Genomic DNA, 13,625 nt, shown 5'->3' with positions numbered 1-13,625 from the left:
GCACCACCTATTTCCATGAGGTGTTTTAGAAAGTAACGCTGCGCACGCCGCAAGGGAATTTGCTCCTCTGCTCTGCCGTGGGGCCGTCCCCGCTTTGCAGGAGGGGTCACACGGCGGGCCCGGGAGCGGGAGCGGGCCCGGGAGCGGGAGCGGGCCCGGGAGCGGGCCCGGCGCGGATCGGGGCGGGGCGGGGCGGGCGCTGCTCGGCGGCGGCGGGGCCGACACGTGGCACCGCGCCCCGCGCGCGGCCCCGCCCCCCGCGCGCCGCTGGCCGGGCTCCATTGGGCGCCGACCGCCGACTACAACTCCCGGCAGGCCCCGCGGCGCGGGGGGCGGGGCGAGGCGGCCTTTCTCTCAGTCTCTCGGTGGGACGGGCGGCGGTCACGGGGGTACCGTCGATGCCGTGACGTCGCACGGGAGGGACGGGCGGACGGGGGGAGGGCTCGGCGGGGCGGGCCGGGGCGGGGGGCGCTGCCCGGGGCGCGGCGCGGGGGCGGGTCCAGCCGCAGCCCGGAGTAGGCGCCCGCCCCCCCCCGAGTGACAGAAGCGCTCAGGCACCGGAGCTCGCGCCGGGGCCGCAGCCGCCGCTCGCGCCGCCGCCCCGCCTCCGGCCCCTCCGCCGCCCGGTGTTATGCGGCGGCCCTGAGGGGCGAGCGCAGCCCGGCAGGACCCGGCGCGGCCCTGAGGGGCGACGGGGTCTCGGTGCGCCTCGCCGGCCAAACCCATGACTACGGCAAACTGCGGCGCCACCGACGAGTTCGACTTCAGGCTGATCTTCGGCGAGGACGGGCAGCCCGGCCCCGGGCCGCCGCTGGGGCCCGCAGGTGCGCCCCGAGGCCGGGGGGGTGTCGGTCGGGTTCCTGTTTTCCTTCGAACGAGGCGGGGAGGGCAGCGGGGGCTGCGCCGGCCCCGCCGCTGCGGGAGGCGGCAGCCCGGGGGGAGCGGCGCCGTCCGTCCGTCCCTCAGGCCGCGGCCGCTTCCCGGCGCCGCTCCCGTTCCTCCCGCGGGACGCGGGGGCTCGGGGAGCGATGAGCCGGCCCGACCGGGCCTCTCCTCGCTGTAACAACTTTCTTTGGGACAAGAAACCCGAGACCTCTCATCGTGCGGGAGGAGCCGCCCCGGGCGCCGTGGCTCCGGCGGGGAAAAGGCCCCGGTTGGATCTGGTTGCCCCACGCCCCCCGAGCCCAGAGAGCGCCGTGGGGCCGGTGAGGGACAGGGCAGAGAGCAGCAAAGTGTTAACGGGGCCGGACCAGAGCAGTGTGCGGGCACTGGCGATGAAAAGTTTCAGCCGAAGTGTTCCCCGTATATAGAACATCCCAGTTACTCCGGCGTGTTCTGCAGACTTTGTGTACGTGTGGGTGGGCGAGTACCGCGTGTCGAGATGTGATGGCTCTTTGGGTCCGTGTGTACAGATGCATGCATACCTATGAGTGCTACCGTTTTACTTTCCTTCGTAATATTAGAGCCTGAAAATCCTGGTTTAAAATGCTCCTATTTCTTGAAACTGCAGAAAACAAAGTATTCGCTGTGAATTGTGGTGTGAAGAATCAATAAGGAACAGCTGTGCCTTGTTTAGCTGTACCAGAGTTTGATGGCTGCGTGGTTTATTTTCTAACCTACTTGAAATAAGTTTTAATTGGTAATGGGCTGTCTTATGTCTAAGTGTTAGATGATAAGATAGCTCTGAAACACGACTGTATCCAGGCTAAATGATGCAGCCATGTTGTTTAGTTCTCTGACTCGGTTGTCTGCCTAAGTTAATTAGAAAAAAAATTGTTTGATACAGTCTGTGTGCAAGCACTCAGAATTAACTTCTTAGAAAAACCCTGACTTTCTTGATGCTCTGATTTAATTTTCAGATTCGTTCAGATAAGGGAAGACTTTCTTTCCCTATTTTTCCATCTCAGTGCAATAGCAGATGGTGTGTTTTGTGAAGGGGGCCTGAGTTTTGCAAGCTAGATAAATGCATTACAGTACCGTATGAAAACAATGGAAAATGTGAACAAATGACAACAAAAAGAATTTTGACACCCCCATTTCTATTATTTTGACATAAAACTGGTTGTCTAAACGATGTTCCTTTGTCGATGATAGATGAGAATGAGAGAACAAGTTTCTGAGAAAAATGGAAATAGTAGTGTGGTATCAACTTGCTGTTACGATATTTGTATTTGGGTAGCATTCCTTAACAAGCACTTCAGATGTTACTCTGAATACAGAGAATTTTCTGTGCTTGATAAGTCAAAACTATTCTTATGTCAAATTTAAAAATGTGGTATTTGGACCATGGAGCAGTTTGTTTGCCATAGCTCTCAGTAAGAAATCCTGCATCTGAAACTCAATTACTTAAGTAGTTTTACTGTTTTGTAGAATTCTGGAGATGATCTCGCCTGCTGTGCACAGATGTGGCCTTCAGGGAAAAGGGTTAGAGTAGGACTCTGCCTTCATGTATTCCCTTAAAAGTATTGCCAGAGCTCATAAGTTAATTCTGCTCATGTATTTTACACATGAAAAATTAGAATTTATATGAGAGGTCTCATACTGGAAATCTATTTTTTCCCTTACCCTTCTTCCAAGTATATTAGATGAACAAATAAAAAAGTTCTTAGGCCTCCTGAAGCATCTATTTCATAATCCCATATCACTTCCTTCAATGGTGGTGTCCGTTGTGCTGCAAAGTAAGCATAAGGGGTTTTATTTCAAATGTATGCTAATAATAAAACATGTAGGTCACAGGGAAAGTTGCTTAATTTGAAATAAATAATACTAAAATCACTTAAGTTTTCCATGATCATGGAGAACACCTAAAAACACATTCTCTTCCTTCATGCTTTGTCTCTAGAAGTTTGAGACTTCTGATGAAAGAAGTGTCTGGTAGTAGGTTCTTGTGCAAATAACATGGAAATCTATGTTAATGTTGTCTTTTATACTGAGACTACTCTAGTGTTGTGAGGATTTTATTCTTTTATATATGTACACACATAAGTATATACAGTTACATGTTTATATTTAACTGTGATCAAAAAGCAAGGAAAAATGAGCTTTTCTTTCATTTCCTTGAAATACTTTTGGTATCTGAACTACTAAGAAAGTACTAGTGCCAGGCAGTAGATTACACTTTTTATGGTATTAAAAGAACAGTAAGAGAAATCAAATCAGCTGGGATCCTAGCTATTACACTGAACAATTTCAGTGGGTTGCAGGATAGCAGGACTAACATTTGTAGTTCTGTGCTAAGTGACAGTACTTGAGACCTCTGTTCTGCTTTAGTGCTTATTTGCTTGATCTGAAAGTTGCAGTTCCTGCAGCAGGGGAGAATGCATGAAAGATGATGTGAAGATGCTTGAAGTCCCTAGTGTGATACTGCAATCTTTGCAGCATACTTGGATTGAAATTAAAGGGGTAGCCCATTTCCAGTAGTTTTTGAGTGGAGGTAAAAATTTGCTCAGGTGATTGCAAAATTAAAGATTCTTAAAAGCTCTTCAGCTGCTTTCAAGTGGATATTAGGTACTGAGCACCTTCTGAAAACTCCTGCCTTCTGTTTCTCTGATTGTTCGGTGTCCTTGTCCCAAAGAACAAAGAAATCGTCATTTTGGTTTTGTAGTGTTAAACACTTAAATTGTTTGGTACAGTTCTGGGTACTGATGAGCTTCATTTTTTTATGACCAAGAAATTCAAGCCTCCAGTGCCCAAAGGTGATTCTATAGATCACTCTGAAGTGAACCAAATCTCTTTGGTGTGCTCTTTGTTGTAAAATTTTGGGTAGCTGCAGTAGCATCCGATTGCATCGTGCCAGCTTATATCAGTTGCATTTGAAGTGTCTAAGTCAGCATGTGCATTACAGTACGTTCAGATCCTCCAGAGTCTGCTAAAAGAAACTGGCATGCAACTGTCAGTGGCAGTGTTTGATGTGCCACCTGGTTTGGTCTTTTTGGTGAAGAGACCTGTGGAATGTAATATGTGACACTTGAGTAATTGAATTAGCTTGGATGCTTTTGTGATGATGCCCTGATTCCCTTCACCACCACCAGTTTTGCAATACTATTCAGTATCATTTTGGGGAATTTGTCTAGAATTTATTAAGCAATTAAACTGCATTGAGTTTTTCACACTTCTGTGAACGTTATAAAATGCCAAATTTCTCAGAATGGGAGCAAATACGTAGAGTTGCTATGATATTTTCTGAAATTTTATTTTAGGGATTCATCTTCCCTTTTAAGTAATGAGTTTTTACAAGGTAAAAGCTGTGCTTGGAGTATATAGTACTAAGCTGGGAATTTGGGATCTTGTAAGGTTCTGTGTCATGCAAAACTATTTCTTATTGGTATGTGAGATCCGGACTGACTTAAAATTAGAGGCTGCAAACTGTTCAGTATTCAGAAGATGAATTACAGATGAGTTATTGACGCTGCTGTTCAGCATCCTGTCTAAAATGTTCCTATTATTTCTGATGAAGTATTCCAAGAGCTAAAGAGGGGCTAATGTTTTGTTACCCAGTGAACAGAGTAATATGTGAGTTTCACCCTAACTTCCACCTTTTGTTCTTTGGTTATAAAGCAGAGAAGAAGAAATTATTATTTCCATGTAAGTAATCTTCCCTGGTTGATTTTATTTGCTTTCCCACAATATGAGTGCCTTAAAAGAACTGATCAAACTACCCTGCTTGAACTTCAGGTTCACAGTATTTATTTTATTTTCTTGGAAACCGTGAAACAAGCTGAAAGGGGTTCTTCATATTTCCTGTGACTGAACATTTGGTTAAGTAATACTATTTAATAATCTTGTTACAAATTAATCTTACAGTATCTCTTACTTTTCTTTTGAAAAGTACAAAAAACATCCCAGTTCTATGATGAATTTAGTGACAGTTCAAAACATCTTTGTGAGCTGCAGCCTCGTTCTGCATAAGGACAGTATGTCTGGATTTGGCTCTTTCATTGATTTGCAAATTTCGACTCCTGTTCTCTGAGATTTTTTTTTTTTCCTTTAGCTTAGAGCTGGTAGGTTATTGGTTTGTTACTGGATATCATGACTGAAATACATGTTTTGCCATAGTAGCTGTCAGAGTAATACCTGATCTTTTCTTTTGAAGGTTTTTGTGTCAGACCTTTGTCTGTGAGCATCCATGAGCTGCTTGGGCTGCTCAGCAGCTGCTCTGCCCACATACCAAGTGCTCTGAAGGGATGATGGGTGCTGGATTTTCCCTCAGCTAGGCAGAGTTTTGTAGCAAAAACCGGCACTAAGTATGTGTTCTTTCATTTGGGTATGTCGTAGAAGTCTTAAAACCACTGATTTGTACTGAAATACACCACCACAGTACTAGACTTTATAGCTTTGCCTTCATTAATAAAATGTACAGTATCCTTTTTCCCTTCCTAAATGTGTATTCATGATTGGTATTGCTGTCAGGGATTGTTGGTAGAGAGTAGAAAACAACCAAAGCTGTTGACTTTGAATTTGCAGCATGGTTGCACACTTTTTGTTCTTTTCCCCAAGGTCGTGGTTAAGGTAAATAACCTTAGGAAGGTCAAGTCATGGTGGAAAAGAGAGAGCAGTCTTATAATCAGATTGAGCGGGAAATTAACAGCTGGATGCTGGCAGTAGGTCTGAACTTGAGGTGTGAGTTGACTGAGGATTGCTCTTGGTGGAATTTGGCTTTGTGTTCAAAAGAGCTGGTCCAGAACTGTTGCAAAGTTTGCTTTCCTTAGCTGAGTAAGAGGAGGTTGTGAGACGCCTTTTGAAGTCTTTTTACCAGGCTACCTTGCACACCTGTATAGTTCACTTGAAGTTTTATTAATTCTTTCAAATATTTTGATTCTGTTTAGATATGGTTTTCTATATAAATGTGTAGGAAAGAAAGTCTTTGCACAAAATGGTTACTGTGGTTAATATGTATAATTTGAGCCATCCATATAAATACAGCTGTCTGTGCTGATCTGTTAACATTTGCTGTACAAAAGAGTGCTCATGTGGGTTAAGAATAGGATCAGCTGGTGCAACTTTAACAAAGGAACGAATGGATAAGTTACTTGAATTCTTTTTTTTTTTCCTCTCTTAGACCTAAATGACACTTTCTAAGAGAAATATTTGTTTATTTATTAGATAACTGAGTATTAAATACAATTTGATAAACCACCACTTGCAGGAAATTGAGCTACTATCACTTTATTTTACAAGCCGTTATCTGCATGTAAAAGATTGACACACAGGGACACAATGCAAATCAGTCATATAGGCTGTGGTTATATAATCTGCTGATAGGGGGGAGGAGGGAAAACCAAACAGCTGCATCTGACCAAAAACAGAGGGTCTTGTGACTTCAAGATAGCTTAGAGAAACACTGAGGAAGAACCAAAGGAGAATGTGTACTAAAGTGGTATCAATGGAGTCAAGAAATGCCTGGCAATTAGGAGTAAGAGATTAAGATGGCAGTCCTAGCAAGCTGACATGTTTGAGTATGTTGTGATTTTTTGCAGTGTTCTGGATAAATGAAATCTTGTCTATTTGAATGAAGCTTGACCAAGATGAGACTATACAGGGAAAATACCAAAATCTTTTTTGTGGTGTTCCAAAGTAGTTGTAGTTGCAGCTAATCTAATTTAATAACTTTTCTGTTTTGGCAGTATGGTTCTTTGATCACTACGTAGTGCATTGAGAGTCACTAGGTAGTGAGTCACTATGTATTGCAGGGATTTGAAAAAGGTCCCTGGTTTGACAAAATGTCACTTATTTTGTTTGCACATTCATAGTTTCACATCACTCTCTGTCCCCTTTCCTCCCAACTGAATTGTGGGCAGAGTGTAAATGAAAACAAATCCTGAGATTTGGGATGTGGGCGATGGTCAGGGTCCAAAAGCATTTGGTATAGTGCTTTTATCTTACATATCTCTGAAAATCAGAAGTAAGCTCACTCTCTCTCAAAGTAAAAAGTAGCCCTTTGCTTAAAACATGATGGTCCCATTCCTTTGGTCTGTGTTGTTCAGCTGGAAGCAGTTTGTCAGATGCCACCTGAAGTTTAGCCAGCTCAGTAATGTTGCTGTGAATGAGAGAGAATAAATTCGAGTAGATGGGGCCTGGGTCAATAGTAAGCAGCAGTTTGGCTGTTCACAGCAATAGCGTAAATATGGGAGTTGTTGCCTCAAGCTGCCCTGGTGGGCCAGGGAAGTACGTGGAGCAGACTTGGCAGTGAGCCCAGCCAGTAAAACAACATCCAAGTCCTTGCATTTGTCCAGGCATGCCATGTGGGTTCGAATGACAGTGGAATTTAAGATGAGTGAAATGATCAGTAAGGCTAAGTAAAACTGCAAGGCAGCAGCAAGCTTATTAAGAAGCCAGCATTCTCTTCTACCCTTTAGAATACCCATCTGCGAGTGTTCTTGTGAAATACTGGCAAAAGAGAATGTTAAAAAATTGTAGAACTGTTCAAAGTCATTCAGGAAAGATGAATTTGAATCTGAAACACTGCAGGTCTGGTGGAAGGAGAAAAGAATTAACTTTTTGGGGATCTGACTACAAGCCCATGATCTTTCAGTAGCACAGTCATGAAAATAGAATTCTGTGTGGTTCAATTTGGTGTTGTGTGGTGATTTTGGTGGGATTTTTTCTAAAGCAGAAACAAAATCTTCATTTGAGGTTGTGTGAAAGATGTTTGTAGGTAAAAACATGAGCAAGTACTTACAGCTAATTTATTAATACCAGAAATGTAGTATCATATTATTTAGATTAATAGGAATTGCATGCTTAAAAATGGCTTCTCAGGCTGCACTCTGAAGATTAGTCATCACTTCTAAAAATGAGAAATATTTTTAATATAAAAAAATTCTTGAATGGAGTTGAATATTTGTGGTGTCTTGGAGTTTTTTAGCGGGTTGGTGGAGAGGGTTAACAAGAGCCTTCATGTTTTGGTGGCTGCTAATATTGCTTTTTTGAGAGCAAATGCTTTGAGAAATGTTTTTTTTTAAATCCCCTATTTTATTTTTTTAATGGTTTTGGGAAAAAATGGAAGGACAACTTACACATCCTTTCAGAGAAGCAGTGTTTGCTCTGTACTAGAGAAGGAATGAAATTGTGACCAGTTGTAGTTGGGCCAGGGCAGAAACTGTCACCTTTTAACTAAGGTTGTTTTACAGAGTAGCCCTTTGTATCTTCATAGCCGAAATGAAAGTGTGACAGAATGACAAACTGCTAACCCAGTCATGTTGCATTTATTAACTGTTAGTGACAATGATTCATTGCTTTGATGGCTGCATAATGGGCTATAATAATATCTGCAGTGATGTATAGCTACTCATGTGTACCTTTAGGTGCTTTCTAGAAGTTGTTCCTTAAGTCAAGGACACAAAGGAGATGAGGAGATTCAGTAACTGATTACAAAAGGCTTTAACAGTGTCATTTGGGATAACTGTGCTCAAACTACAAGGCCATAAGGAAATACATGGGTTAATCCAAAGATCTACTAAGAAAATCTGTCAACATTTTGTATTTTACATAGCTACTTTAAATTACTTAAGTCTCTGTATTTCATCAGTGTAATTTGTTGAGTTTAGTCTTTTGAGAGCAAATGCTGCTGTCCTTCAAATTTCCAAGCTTTTTGTGTTGGGGGCAGGAGGTTGGGCTGATGTACAGTATGTGGTGATACCCCCACTCCTGCTGGAATAAACACGAGACATTTAGGACTCTGGGAAGAGCTGCAGAGTTACACGTGGCACAGTCATAAGGCATGCTAATATCACCATCTCTGTATTTTGGGGTGTCATTCTGAACCTTGCGGAAAAAATGGTATTTGTGCTCAGCTTCAACCTCCTCTTTCTCATTTGGCTGATTTGTGTTTCTGCCTTTTACTGTATCGATCTAGCAAAGATAATTCAAGGTGTTTCTGATTCTACATTCATGTGAGCAGATGGGAAAACAAAGTGATTTCAGATTGTCATTCTGGCTTATTACAGTTCTTTGACGTACACAGCCTTTGAGTTTAATGTACTTGAAGTCCACATTTAAGCTGCATTATAAAATGTTGGTGAAAAAGCTGCAATAATTGATGGTTTGGAATATCGAGTTAACTATGTGGTAGGACTGCCTGCTGTGGAATGGTTTGCTCTCTGTCATGCAGGCCAGCTGCAGAAGTACCGTGTAATTTGGCTAAGGTGTGAAGAGTTCCCAGATGAGTTTGTTCAGATATTATCGATACCAGTTCTCAATCTCTGTGTTGTGCTCTGATAATCAGGAAGGGGGTGCCCCCATTTCGGTCTCTCCTCCACTGTGTAACTGCTCCCCACTCAGAGATCTTGCTGTGGCTTACTGCTCTCCTTTTCTACCAGTGTTCACAAAGACCCTGGTCTGTGTCACCATACTCTCATGTAAATAAAATAGACATTTTCTCGCACACTAGTGTCTGCTTTCTTTGATATGGCCTTACTTACACCTTCTGATCTTGGAAGCTTGGCTTCTACTCAGTGCTTGCTTCGGGACTGGAGCAGTGAACTGGCAGTGTCTCTGTATAGAGCAACAGGTTGCTGTGAGCAAGGTCGTGTTAGAAGTCAATTGTGGTAAAGGCATCTGGGTAGGAGTGAGGTAAATTAGGTGAGGATTTCAGTTCATTCTGTTTGAATAACTGGAGAGACTTTTCATGGAGTTTGTTGGTTTTGCCCCCACAAAGGAAGAGCTGTGCATGGTAAACTGGCCCACAATAGCAAGAATCTAGGAAAACCTGGCCTGCTGGCAATTACAGCATGTGATTAATTCCCTTGTTCCTTTCACTCAGTATTTGCCTTATCTTCTCACTTAACTTTATGTTCAGTCTGCTTCCAGTGGGTCAGGCACAGCACACCAGTTTGGGAGTGATCAGGCTTCTCTGAGTTCCCATGTCTACACGTCTGAGATGCTCTGGGGTTGCAGGGCTGCAGTCCCTTTTCAGACTCTAGCACCGGATCATATAGAATAGTTCATCTTCAGAACAGCAGTGTCAAAAGGCTGCTCATACTGTGTGATAGTACCTGCTGTGCCCATGTACTGTGCTGTTTCCAAAAGGCTGTACACTAATAACTCTGAACTACTGGGTCATGTTAAGATGACTTTAGATCTGACAGTGGATGACAAATGAGGCTTCATGAAACTGGAGGGCAGCAGCTTCTGTTTTGTCTACAAGGTTATTATGCAGTGAAATACTGTGTCTTCGTGAACCATTTGGCCACAATTAAGAAAAAAGGAACCAAAGAGGAGCCCATAGAACTTGTAGGCTTTTAAAGCAAGGAGCAGATTTTTTTAACCTGTTATGAGTATTAATTAATAATCCTTAAATACTGAACCAAAGGCTTTATAAAGTTATCATTTAAAGACATGCTTCATATCAACCAGAAATAGCAGGAGAGCTGGAGAAGGCACAGATATAAACACTGCTTCCGGTTGTTATTTTCTGTTTTGTAACTGAACTTAGAATGACTAATTCTTGTTGAATCTTACAGTTACAAGTTGAATTCTTAACCTGCCTTGTACATAACTTTTTATCAATGTATCTCCAAGCTATTCTTTCCATATCTGAGATTTAATTTCATAACTTCAGTGTGAAGCTGGATGTACACTAAGACAAGGGTTGTTGTTCAAATGTGTACCAGGCTGTGGCCTAAGGGTTTATTTAATTTCATGTTATGTTTTTATTTGATAGTGAACACCTGCAGTTCCTGTCCTGGTTGCTTGTTTCTTCCCATGTCCTAAAGCTTGCCATTCTGTCAGTTATGTATATACAGGTGTTAGTGCACTGTAAATATGATTGCCAAAATCATCTGTGTTAACCTCTCTTCTTGTTTCCCCTCCCCCTTTGTGTGGGAAGGTGTGTGGGAAGGTGGTTGCTGCTCGAAAAACCTTAGTGTAGTTACACCCCAAGAGCCAGTATGTTTTTATTTTAGTCAGTGTCAGTTGTAAATATTTGATATGCTGGATTATTCTCTTGTTTAAACTGTTTAACTAGTGCAGCTTTTTTATTCTTCTGTATTTCTACGAAGGATAATGAATTCTAATCCAGACTAGAATTTGGAAAAGACTCATTGATGAGCTCCCACTGTTGAGGAGATTATTTTTCTTCTACATTTCCAGTATTCTTGCTTAACAAAAGAAAATGAGTAAAATTGTGACTGGCACGACAGAACAGCCTCTGGCATACATGGTTGACAAAACTAAAATTTATTTTTATCCTTTTTTGCATAATCTAATATGACCATGAAACAGAGCACAAAACCATCGAAGAGAGTGAACTGCTTCATAAAATGAGAGTTGTAAATCACCCCTTTCTGAAAACTTAAACCTGCAGTACTGCTTCACGTGTTGCTAACTTTTGTCTAGAAGGATGTTTTCCCCTACTCCATCCTGCTACCTTAATTTTTTCACAATTAATTCTTTTTCAGTACCATATTTGGCTTGCTAGTCAGTTGTACTCCATATAGACTAATACATTGCTGTGTTTAGGTTTGAGGTTGTGGGGTTTTTTAAGTTTAAGCTTCTAGGAAGTGTTTTTGGAGAACCGATTGCTTGTAATGGAAAACTAGAGTTAAATATCCAGTTATAGAGCTTTAGTGCAATAGTGTACCAAGAAGAACTCTGATCAGTCATGTTTTTAAGTGCACAAAAGAAAAACTATTGATTATTGGCTATTTTAGGTTCCCTGTGAAGATTAAGGCTCCTCTTTCATCCCAAGAAATAAAGTGCTGCAAACCTGCAAAATAATGAAATTTTAAAAAACAGCTACCTAAGCTTTTTGTCCCTTTCTACAAATATTTTAGTAACCATCGTGTTCAGAAAGAAATAGTAGTAACTGTCACGACAATAGTGGAAAACAGAAGAGTTGGTCATTCTTTTTAAAGCTTGTGAGACAGGCTTGCCTGAGAACACACATGATGTCTGTATCAATGTTCAGGTCTTTCCTCATGCTATTTAAAGGACTTGATTACTGATCCTGTTTTCACAGTAGTAGTTTTATAAGACCTAGGTCATGTTGCACTTTCTTCATACCTTACAGCAACTCCTATTGTTTGAAAATGTTTGTTTATGGGCTCGTAAACTTAGAATCATAAAACAGTTTGGGTAATTCTGGCACAGGACTGGTGTTCAGACATTTGATAGTAATTGACCTTCCTTCGCTGGAGAAATGTGGCTGAGTGCACAGCTGCACATGTGCATGTGCCAGTACATCATTGGGGAGTGAACAACTGGTGGGCAAGCATTACTAGTCCTAAATGTGCAGTCTGCTACAGCAAGGAGCAAGCAAAATGTACTTTAGAAGCAGTTGTTCTGGATATTATTTAATTATATTCCCCGGTTAGACAGCTTATGTTGAAGTGTAGTTAGCAGCTTACTAAGGGATGAGCCAGCATTGTTTTAATACTGAACAGGAGCTTCTGTACACGAGGCTGTTTCCAGACAGTAGCAAATGTACATTCAAATGAGCAACCTTCTGGTTCTCATTGACAGTGGATGACACAGACGCCTGATGTAAGATTGCAGTGAAAGTCTGCAGCTTTATTTGGCTTATACACTGTGAATTTAGAGCATCTGCTCATTTTTTATGATCCCTCAGTAGTGAACCTGGTCTTAGCAGGATGGGGAAGAAGGCTTCAGTAAATTTCTAAAGACTCATGGCTTCTCTGTGCATGGCAGTGTTAAAAGTCAGTAAAAACAAAACTGAGTTTCTTTCTATGCCATTTGTCCAGAAGATCTCCTTTGATTGTAAAAGAAAATTTGTTTGACGTGGTTTGTTCTTAGGAAACAGTGACTTTTTTTTTGTTTCTTTGTCTCCTTTAAAATGCTTACTGGAACAAATAAACTATTAATACTACTTCTAAAACTGAAGTTGAACTTATTGGCCCATAATTCTTCAGTATTTTTTAACCTTTTATTTAGTCCAGTTTTCTTTACTTTGTATTGCTGTTATCTTTATTAGCAGTTTATTCTGTTGTCCTTACTAAAGCAAAAGCATTTAGCACACCTGCCTTTTCAGTGGCATGAAGGGCTTTTGATGTGAATGGCACTACTTCTCTTGGTCTGTGTGTTTTGCTGTGTCTGTCTTGTCTAGCATCTTGCCCCCATGTGCTTGTGGTAGTTTTTGCGTTCTACCTTTGTAGTCTGTCCTAGTTTCTGTGTCTTGAGTGCTTTCTTATATTTTATGGTCAGTGAAGGCCTCATGACTTGGCCAACTTCTTTATTCTTTCCTCCCCCAATAGGATTGTTTGGATGTAATAGCTGTGCTATTAAGTAAGCAGATTTCCATAACTCCATTTTTTTCCCTTGGGCTTCTCCATAACTCTTCTTTTCCTTACACTTGCCTATTGTGAGACTTCCCTTTGTTTGTTTACCCTCTGCTTCTTGCAGCCCCGTGTTGGATTTGTTTTGTACTATTCTCATTGCTTTCTCTTTTAAGGGTTATCACCTAAGTTTTTTTCATTCTTTCTTTTTTCCCCCCCAAGTTGTATCTGTTTGTATGTTCCTTAAGATAGGTTAGAGGGCTCCTCCGGATTGGATTCTCTGCAGTCTTTATTAGGACATAAATAATTAGTAGAATTAGTGATAGAATTTGTAAAGGTCTAGTTTTTTGTGAGCAGCTTACAGGTTATTTTAACACATGAACTATAAGGGGGAGG

General features: G+C 41.9%; 1 protein-coding gene across 2 annotated transcripts in view; it reads left to right on the top strand.

Annotated features, from left to right (window-relative positions):
• The first annotated feature begins 661 nt into the window (after positions 1 to 661).
• NFATC3 (nuclear factor of activated T cells 3) overlaps positions 662 to 13,625 on the top strand; it is a 65,465-nt gene continuing 52,501 nt past the window's right edge. For both annotated transcript variants that reach the window (XM_040075075.2, XM_040075074.2), the window contains exon 1: positions 662 to 824. In XM_040075075.2, coding sequence (XP_039931009.1) covers positions 725 to 824 — 100 coding nt within the window. In that variant the 5' untranslated portion in view covers positions 662 to 724. The remainder of the gene's footprint in view (positions 825 to 13,625) is intronic.

The sequence above is a fragment of the Hirundo rustica genome, chromosome 11 (assembly GCF_015227805.2).
Source record: "Hirundo rustica isolate bHirRus1 chromosome 11, bHirRus1.pri.v3, whole genome shotgun sequence".
Classification (NCBI taxonomy): Eukaryota; Metazoa; Chordata; class Aves; order Passeriformes; family Hirundinidae; genus Hirundo; species Hirundo rustica.
This window is presented reverse-complemented; position numbering and strand designations above follow the sequence as displayed.